Below are 27,852 nucleotides of genomic sequence, written 5' to 3' on the forward strand. Positions count from 1 at the left end.
CAAACCATTTACTCAGCTTTAATGTATTCAAGCTGCTGGGCAGTTCTCCCCCTCTTCACATGTGACTTACTTGACCCTGGTTTTAATGCATGTAAATAAGCGATAGCAATATTGAAACAGTTTTCTTGATGCTCAAGTGATTCTGAGGCCAACCAATTTACAGCACGCTATGAATAACAACCGTTGCTTATAATAACATGGTATACTAAGATTCATTGCAGTTGATGATATATTGATGTTTATGGTATATATGTTGTGATCATAAAATTAGTTGCTAAGTTGTTTTTTTTCTGATGTAACTAATACATCGCTGACATGTACTTTTTTGGGAGTTTTTGAAAAGTAGTTATGTCCAGCACCAGATTGTTTATGCATGTATGTGTGCGTTGTGTCCACATGGCTATAGATAGCTTGCTACAGGCATGTCCTGTCCAGAGTTACCGGTAGACTTTATTTTTTTTTTTATCGGCCAGTGCCAGCTGTTAATGTTCCAGAATTCAGGCCATATTGAACAGCTACCGTAAATATGTTTTAAATAGCCATATAATATCAAACGCTGAGGGATGTGACAAAGCGGACATATTTGACCTGCAGCTACACACACGCACGCACACACACAAACACACACACAGCGACAGGGTGAAGCCCTTATAGATGCAAAGTCCAGCAACACAAAGTGTGGGTGTGTTTTTTTGGTGGAGAACCTAACTTTGTTCAATCACTGTCCAGCTTGCTCACCCACTCCTGCTCTCTGTGGCTCCTTGAGCTGAGGAGGAGGGAACAACTGCAGGACACCTAGCCCGGTCCATACTACTAATAATAATACTAATGAGCCAATAAGGGAATTTTTTTTAGTCTGTTGTTTTTCTTAATTTACACACACATTCCTGAAAAAAATGCACACACTTAAAGACATGCATTAATGTGGAGAGATGTCAGAGTGATGGGGCTGCTGCAAAGCACAGTCAGGAGTCCATTGCCTTGCTCAAAAGCACGTTGGCAGTGCCAAGGAAGTGAACCGGAACCTCTCCAGCTACCAGTCCACATTCTGTACCGACTGGTATTTCTGCAAGACTTGAACCGGTTACCCCTCGGGTACCAAAGCCACAGACTCCACAGAGTGCTGCTATGCGCATGTGTGAGCTGGTCAGCATTTAAAGTGCATTCATGCAGTGTGTACAGGTATGTGTGTGTCTCCTACCCAGTATGCCTCTAGTCCCTAGGGAGCCCCTTGAGGACACTTCCAGCAGGCAGCGACTGCTGAGTCATTGCACATCCTACAGAGGCTGAACAGCAAGCAGGCCAGCCCAACCTGCTGGGTTTGAGAGAGGGCTGCTGTTCTCAGGTTTTAACCTATTACAGCTTATCCTGATGTGTGCTCTAATCCCAACTCTGCCCCACTCTTATAGCGAGACTATTACCTTTCTGAAATGGCAGTGTAGATAGCCACAAAAGCCTGCCGAGGGACTGTTGTTATTCATGTGTTCCATAACCTGCGGAGAAAAATAATGCGGCTAAGGCCTACACAGTTCCTGTTGATAGAAAAGGGCTTGTGTGACTGACACTGGTATTTTTCTACAGACAAAATGTAATTAGTTCCAGTGGGTGGTTAGTTGTGTAATGATTTGGCTTTCTCTTACTGCATCCTCCTGGGAGTTCTGTTCTATATTGATTAAGGAGATAAATATATAGCCAAGCTTTGATCTTACCCTAAAGTGCAATTTAGCGATGCAGTTTGGCTGTCTGCAATAAACAATTATTCATAACTAAACTGTTTTATTTAATACGATTTTTAAGTCAGGGTTTTTTATGCCAATGAATGGCAGAAAAATCATACATAGTGACTCATGTTTGATTTAGTTTCTGGAGTTAGATTATTTTTTATTATTGCTCATTACTCATATTCAGGTAGCTGTCGGCATAGCCCCAGGGCAAAGCCTCTAGGAACTCTAGTGAAATCTTACTGTGTAAGTCCCTCCACTACCTTTTTTAGCTGAATTTTGATTTTCTGCTGCACATAAGCAACTGGTGGAGGTGTCTGTTGAGATCTCCTCAAGCTTCTGAATCAACTCTTTTTTTTGTCAAAATCATTTAAATCACATTAGCACACAGTCTTGTGTGACTGTTAAATGTGTTACATACATATTTTGTGCACAAAATAAAACCCTCACTACTATTACTACTAATACTGATATAAATAATTATTATTGTAGTAGCAGTAGTAGCAGTAGTAGTAGTAGTAGTAGTAGTAGTAGTAGTAGTGGTGTAGAAGTAGTAGTAATAGTAGTAGTAGTGGTAATAGTAGTAGTAGTAGTTGTGGTAGTAGTAGTAGTAGTAGTAGCAGTAGCAGTAGTAGTAGTAGTAGTCGTGGGATTAGTAGTAGTAGTAGTAGTAGTAGTAGTAGTAGTAGTAGTAGTGTCGTGGTAGTAGTAGCAATAGCAATAGCAGTAGTGGTAGTAGTAGCAGTAGCAGTAGTAGTAGTAGTAGTAGTAGCAGTAACAGTAGTAGCAGTAGTAGTAGTAGCAGTTGTAGCAGTAGCAGTAGTAGTAGCAGTAGTAGCAGTAGCAGCAGTAGCAGCAGTATAGTAGTAGTAGTAGTAGTAGTAGTAGTAGTAGTAATAGTAGTAGCAGTAGCAGTAGTAGTAGTAGTAGTTGTAGTAGTAGTAGCAGTAGCAGTAGTAGTAGTAGTAGTAGTAGCAGTAGTAGCAGTAGCAGCAGTAGTAGTAGTAGTAGTAGTAATAGGCTTAGCGACCTGATTTTTTTCTGGTGCAAAAACAGCCAGTATTATAAAATTATCATCCCTGGTGGCAGATGTTATTTTTGCATCCGTCACAATAAAGTGTTTAAGTGTACACAGCAAGCGGGACACCAACAATTGAGCGAAGGATCCGGATCCATCCATGTTTTATAAGATATATAAAATCATAAGCCCAATCCAGTATTTTTCCAGGTATCCAGAGCAATGATGCAAGGATTGGTGTGATGTATTCTAGGTCTTCATCTCAGTTGAATCTATGGCTGCTGCATTTTGGATGAGCTGTAGTGGGTTCATGAGGGAATTGCATTAAAGTACACTCGAGGTCATGAACATACGAATGACAATTTCCAATTTTATTTGAGGAGACGACAATTTGATTTTAGAAATTTGAACAGAACGAACCATATTTGATGTCAATATATTCATACTTATATTCATTTTATAAGCCTGCAGTGCACTACATGAGAAGTTAAATATTAATTCTGTGTGTCCTTACTTCTTACATGGCCATGTTTTTTTCACATCGGGCAAGTATGAGAGCAACACACTTTTGGGACTCCTTCGCTGACTAATGATTTCAAATAGCAAGCAAGAAAGACTCGAAGATGAATGATGTCCGGGTTTCTTAATTCAATTCTGTTTTTGTTCTGCATGATTAAATATGAGTCATCAATCAGCATTTTTACCTTCAAAGCACATAGTCACTAATGTGCTGATGTGATCATGCTTTTAGCTGGGGAAGGAGCAATATTTATTGATGTTGAGGTGTCAGATAAAAAGTTAAGTCGTTTTATGTGGATTAACCATGCGCAGGCTATTTTTTTACATTTTCATACAAATTTGTTTACAGCTGCCATCACTACTGCTGATAACATTTTCATATTGAGATATAAAGTGGCTTACTATTATTCAGGTTGCATTATGTTAATGAAGCTGGTCTGCTTTGCACATAATTACACTAATCCTAAAATGACTGTTATGCATAATGGCTACAAATAACTGCTTGTACCAATACTATAAAGCAAATAAATAAATAAACTACAACTTTTTCTTCTTTCTTCTAATCTTAGTTAGAACCTCTACTACTATTAGGACTAGAAGTTTAAAAAAAAAGAAAGAAAAGAAAAATAATGATGATGACAATACAAACTCCTCAGTGACGAGGATTTATTCCCTTGCTGCCTGCATCAGATACTTGTTAGAGGGTTCAAGACGCTGAAGAAACTTTGAACTGTTGAAAGATTGAGGTTAAGAGCTCCAGGGCAGTGCTCGGTTACTGAATCTTTGAACGTAGCATGACTGTCTATGAGGGACAGGTGTTCCTCGTCGAAGCATGCCACAGCCCCAAAAGACTGAGGGGCTTTGAAAGTCAAGTCTCTCCCAGACTTGAACTAGAGTGGGGAGTACATCAGCCTGTCCCCTAACCACGCTGATAGTGATTGAAAGAACGTTTGCTCAGTTTTTGTTATTCTTGGCCCGAGCCACATTTTCCTTTCTCTGAAAAGCACCTACTGGGCTTGAGGGTGATTGTTGATGTATTTATTATGATGGATTTAATTATATTAATGGTCCGTTTTTTTTTTTCTGTTAATGCAGTGTTGTATTTTTCAAATAGTCCCAGGCAGAGTAAAAACCACCACTGCTCCAGTCAAGTATGCCTCACACAATTCAGTGTTTTTAGTTAGGATTTCTATGATCTTTATTCACCTGACTAGCCTACAGAAGGAATCATATCTTCACCCTGTTAAAATAATCGGCTAACTCATTATTTCATGTTTTGCAGTAAAACAAAAAACTTCAAAAGTGTAACATATGACATTTATTGATCATTTCAATCAAAAAGGATGTAACAAAGGATGGCTATTGGCATAGTAATAACACTGTGTGTAAATTATGTAACTTAAGAGAAATAAATGACTTAGGCAATTTTTTGAACATGCCTTTGTGACTTAAGCAAGATATGGTAACACTTTATTTTGAAGGTGTCTACATAAGAGTCACACAAGCCTGTCAGAATCAGTATCATGAGCATTAATGTTACATCAAAGTGTCATTAATGTTCATGACACATCCCATGTCATGTTTATGACACGCTCATGTCATTGGGGGGAGGTACCTTGTCAAAAACATGTATTGCTTTTAGCATAAAGTTAATAAAAAAGAAGCCTTTTTGATACTTTATATCAACTTTATATGAATTACGGCCGACACATTATTTACTGTTCTTTTTTCATTTAACCGGTCCACCTGTTATTTCCTGTCACTACCTTTCAAAACTAAAGCACCTGTTTCACACTGGACGGCACCTTTTCAAAATAAAAGCATCACAACATTGTAAATCACCTAGGAAATTTACAAATGTGAAAAATAACCTATATAATACAAAAACACCAATAGGAATCTTGCTAAAGGTCATTTACAGTTGAGTTTAAAATAAATGGAAAAGTGATAAAGTGATTGGAGTATTTCCTACTTTTTACTGCTATATTTGATTTACTCCACATTAAGTCTTATCATAACATGTATCTTATCAGTAGCAGCTCAAAACCAGATAATTTACTGTATTTTATAAAGCGATTAAATTAATATTGAGCAGAATTTAGTTCAGAACACTGCAGAGCAAGTAGCATTTTTCACAATCTTGTGCCTCGTAGACTGTGCATGCTGAAGTAGCCGTGCTTATGGCCACACCCTCCTCAAGTGAATAAGCTAATTTCTTTGATGCACACTGCACGTTTAAGATGTGTTTTATCTTTGAACTGATTTTCCCCAGAGCTTCGCCACCATATTAGCAGACTGTGGGCTGAAGTGAAATCAGACTTCCAATTAGACAAGACGTTTCCTGTATTACAGGGCTGGATTCATTAGGGCATGTTTTACAGCAGTGTGGTAGGACCACAGAGATGGGGTTTCTTATTGTGACCTTGGAGTAGAAGCAGCATATTTGCACGTGTGCGCACACATACACACACACACACACACGCACACACACACACACACACACACACACACACACACACACACACACACACACATACACACTCATGTGCAGAGCAAATAAGGGAATGCACAGTCCTTATGTGAAAACAAGAAAATAAATTATTATTTTATGTGATCGTATTTGGTCTTTCTGGTTTCTTTTTTTTATCTTAAAGGTACAAAAATTCCAAATCCACACAATACAACAAGCATTTTATTGGTCTTTTTATTTAATGATGTATGTGGCGTGGTCAGTAAAGCTTTTCTCGTTTTAATCATTATTGTTTTTTATATAGAAGCATTTAATGGTTAACATAAAACTGTTTTATTTGATGGTCGTATTTTAGTAAATGAAATTAGTTTATAATAACAGGGCAAGGGAATGGCTGTGCATTCCAGTGGAATGTAATGATACTGAATAATTCAAAAATGAAATTAGATATATTCAGTACAGTGGTTTACCTTGAATGTTTTAACAGGCTATGAGTGATTCTTTCTAGCTGCAAGGCTTTACTATTGATCACAGTCTTGGCTTGTAATTCTCTATGTGCTACAATATATTCTATAGGAGCAATCATATTTAATGTCAGCACTTACATTAATATCAACCTAATCTGCTTATGCTTTCCTGTACATGTTGCAGGAAGAAAAACTGTCAAGAAACATGAAAGGAAATCGAATTGAGAATGCATGCAGAATACTGACATGTCTTCACTGTAACAACATAAGTAACATAAAAGCAAATATAATTACCTGGAAAAAGTACTACTACTAATAAAAAGCTTTATTGAACTAATTTTACTAGCTTTTCCTAAATGCAGTGAAAACAGTGCTGCTTTCCACCAGAAAAAAACATCCATATCAAAAATTTCAGGGTGCTGATTCAAGTCGCAAGCTTGTTTTTTTTAAAAGAATCAAGATCAAAGAAGGTAAAACAGTAAGAGCTACTTATACAGATGTAAATTGCCTCTCGTTGACAGACATCTTTTGTATTTTCTAAATCATAAAGTAAGTGACAAATGTAATAAAATATTTTTGTTTTAAAGAACCACAGAAACAATCACACCCTTCATACAGTTAGGATTGGTAATTATATCCGTTTTCCCGTAGAGACAAATACAACCGCTTTTGTAAAACATTGGTATTTTAATGCATCATTGCCTTTTGGCATCTGCGCTGGAGACACAGAGACTGTGATCATTTTCTGCAGGGGACAGTGTTTTCTGTAATATTGGGATCTGTAATTTCACTGTATCCACATCGAGCACAACATGGAAGCTTGCTCTGAAACGGTCACAGGCATCGAAGCAGCAGAATATCAGGCGAAATGATGCTTCAAAGAAATCACTAGTGGTTTTGCAGCTCACAGCCGTGGTTATTTCCACCCTCAGTATTTCTTGTGAAGTTATTTATTTGTTTACTTTTTTGGCAGAGTCGCTGCTCAGATCATGGATTAGTAGAGATATTCTCTGGCTCATTTGCAGACTAATTTGCTGGGTTTTAGAGGCCCATGTGGACAGTTTTGGTCTGTTATCTGTGGAGTTGCATACACGCTCCCTGCCAGTGCCTCTGACAGTCTAAACCAACAGCACATCAGGGCCCATCTTACCACCAAGGCTCAGGGGCCCCACTACAGCTCAAAGCATGCCATAGAGCGGGATGAGCCCTCCTCCGTGGAGGATCATCCTAACCCAGTCTCGCAACGTCTGTCCCTCTCTTAGCAATATTCATTTAACATGCAGCCAATTATCTGTGCTCATATTATATTTATGTAAGTTTCAGGACATACTCTCCCTGCTTAGAACTGGATACAAAAAGCAAGGCTCTGATTTAGTATTCTGGATCTGTAACCTTGCATATACTCACTCAAAAACATCTACATCTGGTATTGGCCGGATTCAATCAGCCCACATTAAATTCAGTTTCTAAGTAAACAAGTTTTGTATATATATAATTGGGGAAATGCAGTTTTATTGACCTTCTTTAATAATATAATTCAAATTTGCATCAGCTTAACAAAAAGACACATGAATGAAAAAATTAAACATTTCAAAATCAAATATAAAGAGCATGTCTTCACACGATATAGGGATGAAAACGGGTGTGTGAAATGACAGTAGGTGGTTATTGTTAACGTTTTATTTTTAAATGTATTATTACTATTTTTAAATTTTGTTGTGTGTTGTTTGTTCAATGTTGTGTGTGAATGTGTGTAAGTGTTCTTATGTGTGTGTAAGATAATAACAAGTTATGTATGTTAATAATGGTAATAATAAGTTATATACTACATTACTATGCATACATATATATAAATATTATTGCTGTTATATAACTGAATTATAGTAAATTAACATAGGGAGAAGGGGTGGGATTTAATAAGCTTTGGCTCCTTTTGAACACAAATAAGTGTTGAGTCTTGTTGTCGTTTCACTTTGTGTTGTTGTCTTGTATTTATTGTTGTTCATTTGTTTTTAATTGTTCATCTTTTATTTTGTGTTCAAATGAATTCTCAATCAATCAATCAAAAGAAAAAAAACAACAACTATTATTTATGAAGAGTCCAATCATTTCCACCTAGTGACGTGAACATATTTTTAATTTAAAAGGAAAAATAGAGCTCTGCTATCAGATCAATATTGTCCTGTACCTGACCACTAAAAGTGTAATTGCCCCCAAGATGCAGGTTAGTTTCACTCCTGTCCATGAAATGTTAGTTGTATTTTTTTCCCTCATAGCCCATTCCACTGAGCGTCACTACATTACAAAGAAGTAGCAACCTGTCTTATTTCATCTTATCTCTTTTTAATTATCTTATATAACCTTACTTTTTAATGTTTTGTATGCTAGTCAGAAAATTCCAGAAAGCTCTGATCAACCAGTTAAAGAAATCAGCAGTTATTGAAGCTGAGGAAGCGGATTTTATAACATGCTGCTACCTTGGTGTGAGAGAGAAATAATTAAAATACCATGCTGACATTTCTCTCATTAGCGATCACCTCCGACATGTGTACGTCTCTGATACAAATCCAGGTACGCAACATTAAGACTTTATTTATATACAAAAGATTAATAAGTAAACACCAGCTCTGGAAATGCAAACGCTTAACTTTTGGCAGTCACTTCAACATCCAAAGCTGGATAATACTTTTTATATTTTTTCAGGTTGAAAGATACAAAATCAAATATTTTTTTATTTGTTCATGCTTGTGTACATATTATGTATTACATCGCTGTGTAGAATATTGAAAACTGAAAAACTACACATATTACAAGTATCTAACATCAAAGCGTGAGTATGAAAATGCAATAAAAATGTACATTTCTAAAAGATGCAGACGACAGCTATCTATGACATTACAATAACGTTTTTTTTTCTCACTTGAAAGCTGTAGCTTTGAACTGCATGGAATACAAAATCATCTGTGTGTTAGTTCAGACGAGTGTCTGTGAGCATAACATAATATATGATGAATTATTTGCAACATTCCCTGCATTTTTTCTCAGTGTTTGTCAGATTCAGAATAATAGAAGCACACTTAAGTATAGGGCTAGTGCTCACATAAGATTTTCACACACAATGCGACCCTGCAATTCCAAAACCTTGTTGTGCAGGACAGCTCAGGTTCTTCCTGGATTATTTCTCTCCCCCTGAAAGTAGCTAGGCACAGTGAAATTTCACTGCCTGTGCATGCTGAAGAAAATAGCTGGGGACATAAGCTTTAGATTTTTTTCCCCTGCCTTCAGTGGTTCCCCTAAAGTACTGCTGTCACACTGGAAAACACTAGTCTTATCTCAGCTGTATGAATTGCCAGCTTCTGCAGCAGGCCACACCAGAGCTGCATTCTCTCTGTTTTCAAACCTCGAAGCTTGCAATGTGTGAATTACCACGTTTTGGCATAGATGCACTTTGAGCTATTTAGACCATTTAAACTGACTTCTTACTAGCTGAGCACTAATAGTGCTTTACAGTTGGTTGGATGCGTTACAGTCTAAGCTTTTCATTTGGTGCCAATTGGAAGTCCAGGACAGCCAGGAACATTTCCAATGCCGAGCTTAGGAATGGCAACCCGAGGGAGTTGTTTTTAAAATGTCAAGTTAGACAACTTAATTCAGGAAATAGAAAATAAATTGACTTCTGTCACTCAGCTGCCTGATAAGCAGTTACATTAAAAAGCATACTCTGGCTGGATGACCCTATAGAATATGTCTAGTGCATGACTGAAGAAACATATATAAAATATTATAAGGTGTTTGCAGAGATGAATGTGGAAAAAGAGGACAGGAGAGCCTCTTTTTTCTTAACCCTCTGAAATCTTTGGCTATTATGTCCTTTAAAAAATCTGTCAAAAAATCTTTGCCATGCCATGTTGGTATCAGTTTTTTCAGCTCAACCTCACCTATATGTCCTGATAATTAATTTTTAGCTTTGATTTACTTGATCAAAAAATTTGAACCCAAAAGAAACAAAGGAAAACATAAAATCTGATCTTGAAAATGATATTTCAATATACAGAATTTTAAATGTTGCAAATATGAATACAGGTTGCAAATATTATATATAACAGGTAAAATGAGGATAATATCTAGTTCTATATTTTTATACTAAATATATTTGACATTATCTCTGGATTTACTTGGCCGAATATCATCAAAAAAAATCTGGTATGAAGTTTCAAGCCAGAACTTTAGAGGGAAGCTGATGGCTGAAGGCTCAACGTTGCTTCATTTTTATGTCTTCACGTCATGAAGAAGTAATGTGCCGGTGCTTTCATGGACTCTAGATGGTTAACCTTGTTTATATTGTTAAATGGCTTTAAAATGAGATGACCCTGATTTCCCTGAAGTCCAGAAGTAATTTTGACTTAACTGAAGTTTTATGGTCTGCATCTGTATGTTTAACCAGCAAGAGGATGCAGGCTGCAGCTTGTTAGTGAGCATCACTAATTGCATGCTTGGCACTTTCGATCCCGGGCCACACGTTAATTGTTGTGGTGTTTAATTGTTGCCACCCTTGTAATTGATTGCATCGTTGTTTTGATGTCAATATTTCTGGAAAGACAGTGAAGATGCAGCATTGAAGAAAGCAAAGAGGAATATCTTCCTTATACCTAATCCAACCTTGGACTCAGTCTGTGATGATATATTTTAGTTTTAACTTGAAAAGTCGCAAGTGCACAGCTATAAAATGTGATTTGATTAAGGGTCACAAAATACTGCTGGGTTAGGATTTTTCCACTCATTCCCTGAACCTTTATTTATACAGGGTGGTCCAGTGAGAGTTGTTGACTGTTGCATGGGCGCCCTGTGTACACAGGACAATAAATCTGAGGTATTACATGTTGCATTTATGAGTACAACAAGATGAGAAAAACATGTCTTAAAACATAAAAAGCGTAATTAAAATTTAATATGAAAAGGAATAAAGTTAGATAACAAAATGAGTTATTATGTGCCCTTCTACCTTGCTTCCACTTTTACACATCCAAGAGAGATGTCAGAGAATATCGCATGTTTCACAACAAGATAGCAACTTTAATTAGTCTCTGATACATTTAATTCTAAAAACAAAACAGAAAAACAACTGACAACATATTGCATAATGCAACAGCCGGAGTGCAATAACCAGAGGACTGAAAATGGATCAGGCTTCATACAGCTGCTACTGATCAATTAAAAATTGATCGGCCTCAATCCCGATCCTGCAGATCATCTCAGGACATACCAAGTACAACAAAATGTATTTGCAGAACCAAAATATCAACACAAATTCATGAAATGTATTGACTGAGTAAATAAATATCTATGCAAAGAGATGTTTTTTACACGAGAAAAAATATATTCTTAGACTGCTTTTTTCAGATAGAGAGTGAAGCATTTTGGTCCTCCTGAAAATATATAGTTGAAATACACATTCTGATTTACCACTGGTTTGACAGAATATTAAAGTGTAGTTCTGGTGTTCATGATGTTGCCCATCTCCAGTTACTAGGACTCCATTTACCCCAGGCAACTTCATTTCTACTCATCGCCTCAGTGGAAATTTGGAATTGAAGTTGGCATAACTCGTTTTGACCAAACTCTGTACACTTCCCCTTCGGAAGAGGTGTTATCTGTCTGCATATAATAATATTTTACTATGACATGCTTGCCACCACCACTGTGTTGAATATATATACTTGGAATTTATTTTTAGAAAGAGAATTGCACCTGAATGGTTGCAAAATGCTTATACTAGATGAAGATATCTCTTTCAGGCAAAGGATACAGCCAGCTTTATGTTGCTTAAAATCCGACTTTTATTATAAACACACCTTAGTTACCATGTTTGAAAGTCTTTGTGGCTTTAATTTAACCGTGGTTTGAATTATGTAAGCACTTAGAAACGCAAGCCTCTTGACAGCATGTATTTTAGATAACCCTTTGAACTGTCATGCACTCAGTGAGGGCTGGGAGGCACGCACAAATCAATTCTTTAACACTGACAAACTGTCTGAAATGAAAAACAGTGGGCTATCTGGAGAGCACGATGAGAGGAAATAATGTTTTCGCAGAGGTATGCTCCTACAGCATTAAGCATACATATTACTATGATGTTCATGCAAAACATAGAAAATCTGCACAGATCAAACAAAGGTAACTTTCAGCACTCAGTACTACTAACATTTTGATTCCAGAAGAAATTTTGTCAAATGTGATTTTTTTTTTCTTTAGCACTTTACAGTCTTCTATTGGGAATATAACAGTTTCTTATGGGTAGACTTTTGAATTTTATTAGGCCAGGCCTAGAATGTGCTGAGGAATGACAGGATGGGGCTGGTGCCATCTTTGTTCAGCAAGGCCCCAGGCAAGCCACATGTAGTCCTAATGAGTCGCTTACAATTTCAGGCTCCGCTTGCTCTCAAACACCAAAAGTAAACTTTTGTCTTTTTTTCCCCTCACTATTCGGGGACCTTAAGAGGATTGTGGGGTCATTATTTATTCATGCCATTGTGTTTATTCACCAGCCTCTGTGTGTGATGGGAGAGGGAATAGAGCAGCTAGTGCAGACGGAGTAAAAGCTGATAATTATCCACTATTAGCATTGTTTTTTCAGCCATGGTTTAAGTCGGCTCAGTTGATGATCAAGCTATGATAGAGGTCCAGAAACATCCATTTAAAGCAGATTACCATATGCACATCTTTGAAGTCTGGAACGCTCTGCAGAGGACATGCCGGATGGGTGTGGATGCATTTATTAGCCTGTTTTTACGTCCCTTTTTCTGCTGTTAGAGAAGATATGCTGCCATTATGTCTGTTACAAGCATGCGTGCAGACCAGGAGATCCTTAAAAACAGCCATCACATGCCTGCAGGATGTTGTTAACAGCGAGAGGTGAGGGGATTGGAACCTTTACTTTTTATCCTAGAACAAAGAAACCCCCGGGGAGGCTTGAATAGGGCTGCATGGAAGGATTTAGCAGTGTCAGAGCTCATCAGAACTAACATTGATTCAAAAGACTAAGAAAGTAAAGAGGGAAAAAAATGGGCTTCAGTCTTAAAGACTAAGGATTTTTGAAAATGGATCAATTAGTGATTAATTAGTCTTAAAACAGCCGTTAGAAAACTTGATTTCATAGCAGTGCATCAGCAAGGTGGTCTGCATGTTGAGGCCATACTTTGGAAAGGTGCTGCTCCTGTGTTTTTCTATGAAGGTGGAGCAGTAACAAAGGTTTTGTCAAACTCTCAAACAGAATAAATTTCATTTTATTAAGGATTTCAATTTCACATTTCCAGTGCGATTCATCCTTGTGTTTGTCACAGAGGAGTCGAAACAGATGGTGTCTTTCGGCTGGATTGCGGGGCATACAGTCTCTCCAACACAGATAAATGGAGTGGACTGGCTGGATGAGAGTGGCAGAAGCCAGGCAGGGATGTGAGTAGAGGATGACAGGGGAAGGACTCTGCTTATAATCACCCAGAGAAGAAATGCCATCTCTAGTTTCCCCCTTTTCATCTTTTTCGAGGTGATACACTCGAAAGCCACTGACATCAGTACTCTGCTGTGTGCAAAGGTTTGTGTGCTACTGCTACATTTAAAATAAAAAAACTGAATATTTCCTCCTTCCTACAGAGGAATAGATTAGCACCGAGTGATCATATTCTTAAATTAGTGTAATTTAAAGAGGAGTCTGGGCTAGAGGTTTGATCTATGTGAAGCCCATGGCTTGTGAACATGTTTATGGAAAATGTGACTTCTGCTAATGTGATCTAAATCACCCGTTTCTAACTATTTCTATCATCCACGGTTCTGTTCTGCAGGCAACACAATATCTGTATTAATGAGCAGAGATTTTTTTGCTTGTTTTCTGAATTTATTCTAACCACCCATTTATAATTTGGCATTCAGTATCTCTTTAAGAGTGTACTGTAGTTGTAAGTAATGGATGCTGGCTTTAAAGTGCTTATAGAAATGCTGTGGGTCAGCCTTAAATGGAATTGTGCTTTCTGTGGTAATGTTTTTTTATTACACACAAATATAATTTCCATTTTCTCAGTAATGGTCATGTCTATAAAATAAACATTTATGGGTATTTACAATTTGTTTTCAACCTTATTAGACATTATGTTCACTCTCCGTTATTATGATATTGATTTCTAGCAGGTAAACGGCACCGTCAGAGAAATTTTTTATCATTTTTCCAATGTTGGTTCGTAAAAGCTCATTCCCCACTTCCTCTGCAGATGTGTCTGTGTGTGTGTCTGTGGTCTTTTGTTGTGTTGTGTGAGGTAGGGTATTGGACTATGTGCAGTGCTCTGCAGAATTAGAGTTTGCCTGACAAATTAATAAAATTGCATCACCTGGGGAAATCCCTGTAATCTTGCAGCAGGCATATTTTAAGTGTAACCTTGAGTTCATGAGTAAAATGAACTATTAGGTGAAAAACAAACATTTTTCTCAAAAAAATGACACAAGGGCTAGACCAGAAATATTGGTGCAAAGCAGTTGTTTAACTGCTTTATTAGCCCTCTATTACACATGTTTATAAAGCAGCTGATCACTTGTATTTACTGCATTCGGCTCATGACTTTTTCAAAAACATCCCTTTGAGATTCACACTGTCTCATTTGTTTTGTTCCTTTTCTTTGAGATGAGATCACCTATCAAGTGTTAATTTCATGAAAGGCTAGTTATGGCTTGCAGCTGTGCAATAGAAAACAATTATGTCAATTTGGGAATCCTAATAATGCAAAAAACAGAATTAAGCCATCTTGTTTGTCTTGCCTGGAGAGATGTGATAGGTGTAATTATTACCTGAGCACACACACCTTTAAATTACAAGCACATCAGTGTTCCCAAAACATATAAGTAATTAAAAAACTTGAATTTATTTTATACATTTTCAGGCACTGAAATGAATTTAGTTCATTTTGTAGCATCATCTCAACTGGTTAAGCCGCATCATAATTACTTTCAGTTTCCACTGCTGTTACTTTGTCTGATGAATGTATGTGAATCCTTTTGAAGTCCATTGCCTTTATTGATTACATGCCCTGAAGTAATGTTCTGCAAAAAGTGTGAAAAGCCTGCCTCGAGCCAAATGTTCTGGGGAAACAGAGATTCAAAGATATTCGTAGTGAAGAGTGGAACATTTATTTTCTAACCCTGAGGAAACAATCAGCCTTAATGTCACTCTGTATGTGTGCAGTTGTTTTAGCAGAATTGTTAGCACAGTTTTTCATTAATCAACTGGAATATCTTTGCCTGTTTTTGCATTGTGTTTGTAATCAAACCATTTACAATGATGACTTTTCATTTAATTTGACAGGGTACGTGCAGAATTTACAATATAAATAAACAACCAAAACTAATCAGCCTACCAGAATTAATTAAACTTTGTCTTATAACTACTAGTTATACCACGGTCTGGGTAAATTGGCTGCAGGGTGTCCACTTATTCCAGATAATAGACAACTACTAAGTAGTTCCGCTTGAACTGTCTGTTCACCGTTCTAAATTAATGCAATGACTGGTAGTAACCATAGCAACAGGGACGCAGACAAAGCCTCCGTCCACTGCGTAACTCATCCTTCAGTGCCTCATCCTCTGAACACTGCAGGATGGAGACTGTAACACACAGTCTCAGTCTGCGACAAGTACACCGGCCCTCTAAAGTGATCGTCTTAAATCCCATTCACTATTCAACTTGCTACTTACTTGTTGCACATGGAGTAACTTTATTATTTGTTTGTGAAAATGTCGATATTGATTTAGGGACAATGACTTGCTGTTAAAGACAATGACAAATTATATTTATGTTTACTGTTTGTTAACTATTCGCAGTGTTTTTGAGTTTGAATCTTGTTAGCATAACACCTTCAACTCACAGCTGAGTGGACTAGAAATATCTCCTGTTGTAAAGTCCCAATGGGTTGTAAACCCTTGGGTGATGCCAGGTTCTTTGTGAAAGGAGAAAAAAAAAAAAAAATATATATATATATATATATATGTATATATATATATATATATATATATATATATATTTATTGACAATAAATGGCTTCTCACCCAACCACTAACCATTTCTGATCCTGCAAAATTAAGAAAGTCCGTGCCGATTGATTGTCTTGCCGATCAATCGGTGCACGCCTTATTTCAAGTAATTTATATTGTGATATTGTATATTTTCTGTGAATTTATTAAAAATATATATTTATTATATGTATAGGTTAGATGGGAACCAGTAAATGAAATACTTGAAATATCAATTTCACATAATCTCTAATGTTTGACTGTTTCTAATATCACAGTATACCATGTATAGCCGTGCCACCCGGCCCTAGCTCGCTGTCTGTTTGTCTGTCAGCCAATATTCACCACATCTTTCATCATGTTACATTGCAAAAAACACCACTACCGGGCTTTATTTCCTTCAGTCACAAAGACGTTGCATTTCTAAGACTGTCAGTGACACAAAGGCAGGACTAACACTGCCTTTCCAAAGTCTTTGAAGTTCAATCCAAACCGAGAGCAGTGATATAGTAGGCGAGAGGGCACATTTAATCAGTCATGGCAGAGCTCAAATACTGCCAGTCAGTTAGAAAAAAATCAAAAAGGGCATCAAACCTCCTTTCATGGGTTTAGCAGCTCTAAAGCCTTTGTATCACACAACATTTCTTGGACAACTTGATCCTGACTAGTGAACATTTGTGTTGCACACTGTAAACAGGGCCCTTGGAGCTGAGCAACAGGACATCATTAGGGGGAAAAAGTTTAAATGTTGAAAAGGGAATTGATGATGCTCAGGCAATTCAAAAGCTATTAGACATCCAATTAAGGTACCTTGTCGGCCAAAGTACCTTGTAGGCAAATACAACTCAATTAAATGACCATTATTTGTATTAGGTTTGGCATAATAGGCTTATTTAAAAATCAAAACCAACTGTTTCTTTGAATAAATTCTCACACTGCAGTCTGAATTAGTTATTATGACTGAGTGTTCAAGTCGAAGCAACATGTATTCCCTGAGAACTACAGAGTGCACTCTGCTCAGTATTCATTATGATTATCTACCCTATGTATTTCATGTAGGTTTTACATCAACAATAAACATGCATTAACCCTCTGGAGCCCATCTATTTATTGAAAATACACGTTTTATGTACAGTAATAACTTTATTTATATATGATATGTAGACAAGCTGAGAAAGCCAGTTGAAAGTGCAATCATAGGAGCTTTCACAGTGTGACATTTATGTTTCTAGACCATTTTTAAAATGTCAATTTTCTTTCTACAATGAAAACTATTACTATTTTTAATTTACATGCAAATAGACTGTTTGGTAGTTTTATTATTTATTATTTTTTTCTGCTGTTTTTGTGTGTATAAATGGTTAAAAAATGGTACATTTCCATAGACACCTGTGTCTTTTGTTTGTATTTTGGGTTCCTGGCAGCTTTATACTTTAATTAAAATAAAATGAAAAATCAGACTGATAGCCATGTTTGTGTGGAGAAAAAGGAGCCATGCATGTGATGTAAGGACAGACTGAAAGATGCTAAACAGAGACAGAAATGAATGCATAGGAAGTTGACAAATTTGAACCAAAATCTCCTGGACTCCAGAGGTTTAATAACAAGGGCTCCGACCCTCCAGATGATTGGTTTCCCCAGTGTGAGACTATCAAGAATGCTGAGATACAGTATAACTGACCAGGCTAATGTGCACAACAATGCAGACGGTTGGGTGCCACTCAAAAGGAAAAAGGAAAAATAACACATACCTGCTGCCTTCAAATGTCTTGAAAGAGAGTTAATCAATTGAAAGCGAAGGCCTTCATACATGAAAGCTGTAGTTGCTGACAGATGCTGCTGGTAAGAAGCAGACATTAATCTTTAGCGTGCCGTCCCGACATTGCTTCCATGATCTCCTTCTTTTTTTTATCTGGGCAATTAGATGTCTGCTGATTGAAGAATGTTTAATGAAAGCGAAGTAGACATAAAAGGGGTCTTTTGGAGAGAGTTGTAAAGGTGCACCTTCAGAGCACAGGCACAGGAAGGCGGAAAGTGTCTTGGTCTGAGCATGCAGGCTGTGGACACACTGGAAAAAAGATGTGTCTAAAAACAAGATAAAAACACTAAATCTGAAGGAAATTATCTTGCTGCATGGACAGATAATAATAATTCCACTTGACAAGATTTCTTAAATTAAGATTGTTAAATCTAGAAATAGCATGTTGAACGCTTAAAATAAGAAATAAACCCTTAAAACAAGATAAATTATCTAACACTTCTAAATCTAAAGTTTTTTTAATCTTGGTAAGAAACAAATAATTGTCAGGTCACTCTGCTCGGGCCAGTTCATCGCTGCTTGCAGCTTTAATTTATCTTGTTTTAAGAGTTAATTTCTTATTTTAAGCGTTCAACATGCTTATTTCTAGATTGAACTACTTAATTTAAGAAATCTTGTCAAGTGAAATTATCTGTCCATGCAGCAAGATAATTTCCCTCAGATTTAGTGTTTTTATCTTGTTTTTAGACACACCTTTTTTGCAGTGTACTGACCATAGTTTTATGTGCTTTTGTAATTATCTTATTGTTTAAAGATTTGTTTTTAGGATTGACATTGTGAGCTTTTTCATGCTTTTCAAGCTATTCAACTGTTGAATATGGTGAGCTTTTACCTAAAATATTGGTTCCAATTGAGATGCAGGAAAGATAATTTCCCTCAGATTTAGTGATTTAATGTGGTGAATCTTAACACTAAAACTGCAATACTCTGCTGGTGCAGACTGGTCTTTGGCACTACCACATACCAAAAAGACACAGGTGAGGACCTAAACCCACTGTGCCTCAGGAAATAACACTTAGCACCATGTACCATATCCCACACAAAAAGTAAGCCATCCATTTCGCTTTGACCTCCACATGCAAATAGAGTAGAAACAGCTACAAGAACAGGAAGGATATGAATAAATACTCACAGTCTGGCCCTTCATGGTGGTAAGTACAAAATCCTGAAAGTATGACAAAAGCCTTAAACATCACATCTTGGAGTGAACCCCGTTCCACCTACACTGGATGACAAATTGGTGCCAGGAGCTTTCACATAGCTTATACAAACGCTACTACGCAACTGTCCAAACAATGTAACACCCAGTAATACTGATTTTATTTTTGTGGTTTGGACTGGCATCATGGTGTAATATTAAGATGTGAATTTAGTGTTAGCATTGAATAAAAATGTTTGTATCATGCTTACATAAATCCTGCATGAAGACCGTCGCGCTCTGTGGTGAAATAGAGATTCAACACAATCTGCATTTTACAACAAGGGTAGCAGTGTGATGATGACACTCAGTCCCCGCTGAGACTCTGACTCATTCCTCCGCGTCCTGTATGCTTTGTATGCCACATGGCATGAGTTGATGGTACAGGACAGCCACTGAAATGTTTGTTTTTTTCTTCATTGTTCATCTGCAAATACACTACATTTTTCATAGGTGCTGCCTGCAGCTGTAGTCCTTGAGTAAACAGATAATTCCTGTTGTCACTGTGGAGTCGCACATCTGCTTCACCTTGCTCGGTGAGCAACTACGTAGGTAGTCATACATTTTATTTACCACGCTGTGTATTTTTAGAATGAATAATATGCTTGTATAGCTTCAGAATTTATAGTAATTTTAGGAAAAATCAGAGACATAAGGTAGGTTTGGATAGAGAGGGGGAGAGAATAAAAAATCAGGACTCAATTTTTTTAAACTTTTTTTTTAACTCACTTCTTTATTTCATATTAGATGACACATATACACACAACACATACATTAAGAACACACATAAGGAGATGCTATTACAGTTTCAGTTCTAACATGTAATAATGCCCTCACATCCTATATTCAAACATTTCTTCCTCCTTCTTAAAAGGAGGTAATATGGGCCACATGTATCCATGGCGACATACATTTACTGAACAACTAAAGTGGAAAAAAGAGAGGAAGAGAAAGAAAAAAAAGAAAAAGAAGAGGTGACTAAAATTCTGCCATTGTCTGTATTACTGGTAGCCATCTCTGTTCAAACCTGTCTGATTTAAGCTGTATCTTCGCTGTGATTTTCTCCATGATGAATACATTTTTTACTCTTTCTCTCCATACTGTTATACTGGGGGGTTGTGGCTTTAACCAAGAGGCTGTAACTGTTTTCTTCACTATTAAAAGCAGTAAGTAAGTTCTCAGTAACAAAGTCAAATTCCCATCTATAACATTATCTGGGACTGTACCCAATATGTACACTGCTAGATGGAGGTTGAAGTCAATGCCCCAAACATGTTTTATTTCCTTTTGAATATTTTTCCAAAAATCTAAAATCTTTGAGCAATCCCAAAATATATGAGTAAAATCCCCCACCAGCCCACAACACCTCCAACACATCGCAGAAGTATTACTGTACCTTGAGAAGATATCAATTTTCTTTTTTTCTCGACTCCATATTCACTAGTTGCCTAATTAAATGTATCTCCCTCAATGATACTATAACCTTCTCAAATATATATTATTCAAACATAAATGTTCATGTGTATATTCGTACATTGATAATGATTACATCTACTTCTCTCTCATGCAGAAACTTGATCATTCTGATTAGGTTTTTACTTTCCAATGCATGATTCTGCATTCCAGTCCCGACATTAATGATTGCAGTTAGTGTGGGTGCGTACATCTTAAACAACTGAGCTGATGTCTCCTCCTGCCTCCAGTCGTTAGTCAACACACATCCAGAAGCACACAGATTGATTGCATTTACGTCATATAGAGAGACGTATTTAGAGCACAAGGTGTATCCTCAAACACTTTCAAGGCTCCTAATTATTTATTGGTTTTACGACTGAAGCAATTACTTGATTAATTGATTAGTTGATTGAAAAAACTAAAAACAATTTAAAGAATTGATGAATTGCTAACATTATTAATGAAGCTGGCTCCGGCTTTTAAAATGTGAGGATTTGCCTTTCTTCACTTTTTTTCTTCTACAACTGTAAATTAAATATATTCAAGTTTTTGATTCTTAGTGAGACATAATAAATACATTGGATACCTCACCTAGTTTCACCTTGAGATTTTGAAAGGCATTTTTCAGTATTTTGTGATATTATGAGACCAATTGTTTCATCCATATTAGAAATAGCTGTAAAATGCACAGCTCTTGGAATCTGTAGTTGTAATATAAAAATGCAGGAAATGTGGCAAATAAATGAACAAGAATGTTTTATGCTAATATTGAATGTGCAGGACAAGACAAAACAAGATATTCCCATCTGATTATATCAATTTTAAATGATCTCTGAATAGAATTTCCAGAATTGTTTCCTTTTTTTCTCCAGAAATCACAATGCTTCATGACATAAATGTTATGAAATAACAATTTTTTATGTTATGTTTACTAGAGGTGTGGGGGAAAATGGATACAGCATAGTATTGTGATATTTTGTGTGGCAGTATTATATCGATTTATGGCTGCCAAGTATCGATATTTAGCGTTACAATGGCCGGCGGGCTGTCAGTTTTTTTTCGCGGTTTTCACTTTTATGAATATAATGGAGATACTAGTATCATATTAATCTAGAAGATCTACGGAATCTATTGGCGTCAGGATATTGTGTCGAAATAACGCTGCAAAATTAGGCTATTTTTATGTTAAAAATTCAAAACATTGAAGCCTAAAGTTGAGGAAAGTTCAAGAAAATGCTGCAATTGTTGTCTTCAATACATGTTTGATATCAGTTCAGTTCAGTTTGACTGAATACTTTGTTGGTCAGTCTGTGGGTTTGACTCTCAAAGTGAATGAATAGACTGAGAATTTTTCTCTTATTTGCCAAAACAATTCTTGATTGAATTTAATTTTGTGGACACAAAATGCAGTTAAACAGTTAAATATGTTGTATCGCAATACTCACCATATCGCAAAATGTTTAAAATCACAATAATATTGTATTGTGACTCAAGTATCGAGATAAAATCGTATCATGGGGCCGATACGCTGATTCCCACCTCTAATGTTTACTACACTGTGTAGTTAAATACCAGGGTGGTGCCATAGCCAGAGTCATGATCCTGTAACTAAACCATCTCATGCTCCACCTGCTTGAGCCAGTGCATACCCGTCAACATTTATATGTCTTCTCAAAGTTTCTGAGTACAATCTTGAACACCTACTTCCTCATTTATTGGAAGTTGTAGAAAGATATTGATGCATAGCTGTCCGCCCACACTCACATGTTTCTGCTGCTGTTCAGCTCCTGTCTCTCAAACTACTACCACATACTGTTATCGTTTTTCCCTGGAAAATAAATGTCTTGCTTTGAACGAGAGCTTTGATGTAAGGTTTACATCTCTTGAATTATTGTTGCATGAACCTCTTTTGTTATTTTTTTACAGCTTACACTGTGGAACTATTACACTTTTTTTTTTAAAGTATCTTTGAAATTAATCTTTCCATGTCCCACCTTTGGTAAACTTGGATTGGAACACCTGCTATATAAATGTATTACAAGACATATATATTTAGCATTTTCTCTTGGAAGAAACCGTTGCACTGAACACTACAATATCATTGGCAGTAATCCTTACCTGCGGATTACAGTCACCACTTTATTTGTCCATTCAATGAATTGCTAACATTATTAATGAAGCTGGCTCCGGCTTTTAAAATAAAATGTGAGGATTTGCCTTTCTTCACTTTTTTCTTCTACAACTGTAAATTGAATATATTCGAGTTTTGGACTCTTAGTGAGACATAATAAGTATATTGGATACCTCACCTAGTTTCACTTTGAGATTTTGAAAGGCATTTTTGAAATGAATCTTTCCATATCCCACCTTATTTGGATGAGAACACCTGTTATATAAATGTATTACAAGACATATATATTTAGCATTTTCTCTTGGAAGAAGGCATTGAACTAAACACTACAATATCATTGGCAGTAATCCTTACCTGCAGATTACAGTCACCAGTATATTTGTCCATTCTTTTAATTGGGTTTCTAATGAGTTGATTAGGACCTTTAATGCAGTGGGAGGTGGTCTGTGTTTGCAGCCAGGCCCAACCAGGCAGTGATTGGCACTTCCTAAAGCTGTCAGGGACTTAAGCAGTAGCTCATGGTCCAGGGGCTCCTAAGTAAAGGTCCCCTTTTGCTGCTGTAATATAGAGAGTGAAGGCAAAGGCAATCACCTCTGGCAGCCAGTGAAACTTCTCTGGCCGTCTCAAGCTGTGGCTTCTCGCCTGCACCAGCCCTGTCTGTGACTTAAGGTGCATGTGGCTTGGGCATGAACTGCACAAGGCAGCATTAATTAAACACAGTGAGACAGTAAAACCTCTGTGCACAAGACTAATGGCTGCCGAGCATGACTACCTTGACCTCATTCAGGTTATGACTTTGACCATTTTTAGAGGACTTTAATCTTCTCTTGTCTCATTGATGAATTCTGTCTTTGAGGGAAACGCTGTAATATTCAGTCCGAGACCTGCTGCAGCTTTTTGTCTTCCATGTCAAGTATTCCAGTCTTGCCTCTGGTGTTTCATGTGGCAGATACTAGCTGAATAAGTGGTACTAGAGTGTTGTTGTTTTGACACATGTTAAATGTAGTGTCTTGTGTGTATCTGAGGGCTTCTTGGAATGACTATAATAATGCTCCTTTCAGCAGCTCTTCCTCTCCCGCTCTTACATTTCTATATATTCGAGCACAGCAGTGTCACGGTCATTAGCCCACAGCATGACCACTGCGCCTCTGCACCCATTACCTGCACTGGCATTATAGGCCTTAGAGAGAAATGAAGTGTGTGGTGTGAAGTATATATGAAGCACAAACTGTGACTCTCAGGGGCAGTGGACATTGGCTGCTTGTGTAGGGCTTTGGCTGATATGTTAATATCACTAATTGTTTCCTAATTAGATGCGAGTCAGTGAGTCGTACTTTAATACTCTTCAGGGATCATTACAGAGCGAGAGCAAATTTATCTCTCCTGATGGATGACAGTCCAGTCAGCAGGAATTCCGACATCAAGACCAACGGACTGATGGGAAGACGGGGAGAGCACCAAACTGATGGCTTTGTTCGCTGCAGTTATGTTACTTAAGCACTCCATTTTCAGCGTGGCGCAGAGCTGCATCAAAAGTTAATCACACATTAATAGGAGCTCTATGGAGATTTAACATTCCATGACAGCATGGGGATTGGAGCCAATAAGCCCCCGAAAGAAGAAATCGTACGATATTTCTATGTGAAAATTAGGGTTGCAACTGGTATATAACAAGGGGCTAAAAATAATCACAACATAGTCTGCTGTTAAGGTGAGTGGCCAGCCTGATCCCTGTGGTATTTTATATTACTGGCAAGTAGGGAAGCTGAGATGGACACAGAGTACTGAAGAAATAGGAAGGATTGGTTCAGGTTGGATTCATTTCTTGGCTGGCAGGGGTTATATGTGTTTCCACAGGAGGGGGTATTAACTACCCGCCATATCTGGGAACATATTATTCATGTTCCTTCTGCACAGAACACAAATTTGAATCTGCTAGTGTCATTTTTGTTTGTTGAAGGGTAGTTACGTTAGATTGCGTTACATTTGAAAAAAAAAAATCAAAACAGGGTGTCTGGATTTTAAAGTATATTCGGTTGTAGATGTTGCTCTTGTACTGTATATGAGATTTGCTTTAATGTATGCATACACTGTTACTGAAAAGCTCTGTGTTCTTTATTTCTTTCTTTCTTTCTTTTTAAAGAGTTGAGCATTGAACCTGGAATTGTTCTCCTCTTTTGCATTTAACATCCCATAAAGGTGTTTTGTTGTTTTTATTCCTCTAAACCAGTGCCAGGCATTTGCCTTTTCTATTCTGTCTCAAAGTCATTTTAGTTGTTTGTATTGTTCTTCCCAGCTGGGGTGAGGTGGTGGAGACAAAGGCAGATGTGTCCCTGTTTGTTTTTGAAGAGTTAAGTCGTGTGTGTGTGTGTGTGTGTGTGTGTGTGTGTGTGTGTGTGTGTGTGTGTGTGTTTTGCTCCTATGTGATGTCGCCTGTGTTTGGGTGTGTTTCATTTCCCCCCCATGTGTTGTCTCTGTTTGTGGTCCACAGGTCCTCCGCTGCATTGTTCATCCGCCTCCTCCTCCCCTGTTGAGCAGCTCCCATACCCTCCCCCTTCCATTGCAACCAATGAGAGCCAGGGAGGGTTGCTAGGTAACTGTGCGGCTCAGCCAGCCCAGGACTCTGACTCTGAGGATGAGTTTGGCCCCAATTCATTCTTAGTTAAAACTGGCTCAGGGAACCTGTATGCTCCTGCCACTGCAACTGCTGATGGTGAGTTGGTTTTCAAACTACTGTTGCTTTCTGGAGGTTAGCCTTCCCCTGCTCCTGGACATGTTGTGTTATAGGTCATGCAGATGGCTACGGGCAAGAATATGTCCCATTTTTTCTGAGCACCATGAGAGAGAGTTGAAGCTTTGAGTCGATATGTAGCCTCAGGAAATGCACAGAACTCTCTGAAGCAAGGTCTGTAAAGTTCAGAGCCTCACTCAAAGAGATGGACGATTTTGGTTCAGTAGGAGATATTTGTCACAGATATTTCTCTTCAGTTTCAATGTCTGCTGGTGGGAGGAAACATCTACAATCCCTCTATAGGATTTTCAGAAACAACAGGCTGCATTCATCCTCCGCACCTCTGAGAGGAAGTGAGAAAGAAATTCAGACAGTAAATTCATACCAGGTGCATGTCCCTGCTTTATCATCATATATCAGTGCAAAGACTGATACCTTTGAAGTTATATTAAAACCAGTTTTGACCCATGAAACCCATGAAAGACACGATTTAGTTTTATAAAATGTTCACAAATCAAGCTCAAATAGTGCTTCTTGAGGCAGATTAGGTTTGAAAAGTCTCCATGTGATTCCTCATTAATAAATGTCAGCTCCTCATTCCTCTTGAAACACTCGGTGTTTCCTGCTGTTGACTTAACGCTCATTCAGACTGACAGAATGGCATTTGCGCTCAAACTGCAAACATGGTGTTGACAGTTGAGAAAAATTCTGTGACTGTAAAACATGTATAGTACATTTACCAGGAAGCAGTCAAAGTGTGTTGTATCAGCATGGAAGGGACTCATTTCATTTTGTGAAGATTTTATCTGGCGTGTAACTATGGGCACTAATGAATTGTGCATGGCAGAGAATGTAGTTTGGTTGGTCTATGGGGTGAAATTGTTTTGTTGAGTTGCTATAATATTATTTCTTTATTGCTGTATTGCCGGTTGGTATAGATTCATTGACATCTTGTGGCTTCATTACCGACTTGGAAGGTGTTACTAATTTAATGTGCTTTGTTTTTAAAACCACAAACACTGCATGGCACATGAAAAATGCAAAGATATAAGAATACTTAAAGTATTTCCTTAAAGTATAACCTTAGGAAACCAGATTTATTAACAGTCACACAATTTCACTTGGGAATGCAGCAGGTCATACATTCCTGTTTATTATCCATCTAAAATATAAATAAAATATAAAATGTTGTCATTCAACTCAGCGATTTATGCTGCAAATCTCCCATAAGTCATCAATTTGCATGCTCTATAGGGTATTTTTTGATATCTGAATGTTGATGCCTTTCAACTACAACAGCTACTTGCTTCTCCCACTGGCACAGCAAACACAAAACAAAATAAAATGGTCTAAATAATTGATCAAGCTTCAAAGTTAACTACCCAAAGGGTTGAATTACATCAAACTCCAAAGTGCCCCAGCTGCCTGCTCAGAAAGCCTGGAGAATGAGTTATTAATCCCGTCGCAAATCTCCCCCCTAATTCCACAGTAGCAACACGCCGGTCACCAGCAGTGACATGACTGTGCTTAAGGGGACATGGGTGGAGGGAATGGCCTTTACCGCGGAAGATTTGTCTCATAACAATGACACTGATTTGCATAGGTACAGCATTTAGGTCGGCCTGAGGCTGTCAGAAAGGGGAAGGAGAGGACTGGGGAGGAATATCCTCAGCTCTAGTTGTTACCTTAGTCATCCTCAGGCTTTGTAAGATTCCTTTTAAGTTGCAAAGTACATCATGTTTCTGTGTATCTCCTGCTTGTGGGTGCAAAGTATTTTCCCACTTTTTCATCTCCGCAACATGAAACCAGCACTTTTGATATCGATGCTCTTGTCCATTCTGAAAAAAATCTCACCTTGCTGCAAAATCGATATAAATCCTGGATAATACATTTTTACTTTGAGATTTTCTATGACGTTCTTCATTGTTTAATTACAGAAAGTCTCTGCCAGTAAGGAGCCAATTACAATCAGAAAGGGAACAGAGAAGAGCTTCCACTGTTTGTTCACTTAAACCAACTAATGAGCCATGTACGCTTGCTCCATGTCACGCATTTTCCACATCACATCCAAATACTTTATCAGCTTTTGTTTATTCAAATCTGCTTATCATGCATTTTTTATTGAAATTATTTTCCCCTTCACTTCGGGGAGCAACACAGTGTACTTCATATTAGCTGTTCTTTGAAGCTGTCGCTGGAATTTAATGAAAAAGTGACTAATAAAGTTGATTCAGTAAAAAATGACCATGCATGGTAAGTCCTAATTTAAGTTG

At 37.5% G+C, this 27,852-nt stretch overlaps 1 protein-coding gene across 2 annotated transcripts in view; it reads left to right on the top strand.

Moving 5' to 3' along the window:
* The window catches only part of tenm4 (teneurin transmembrane protein 4), a 169,531-nt gene that overhangs the window by 43,433 nt on the left and 98,246 nt on the right, over positions 1-27,852 (top strand). The window contains exon 4 of one of the 2 annotated variants that reach the window (XM_059331878.1): positions 25,340-25,561. The exons of the other annotated variant lie outside the window; for it this stretch is intronic. Coding sequence (XP_059187861.1) covers positions 25,340-25,561 — 222 coding nt within the window. The remainder of the gene's footprint in view (positions 1-25,339; positions 25,562-27,852) is intronic. 2 annotated transcript variants of the gene reach the window in all.

The sequence above is a fragment of the Centropristis striata genome, chromosome 4 (assembly GCF_030273125.1).
Source record: "Centropristis striata isolate RG_2023a ecotype Rhode Island chromosome 4, C.striata_1.0, whole genome shotgun sequence".
In the NCBI taxonomy this organism is placed as follows: Eukaryota; Metazoa; Chordata; class Actinopteri; order Perciformes; family Serranidae; genus Centropristis; species Centropristis striata.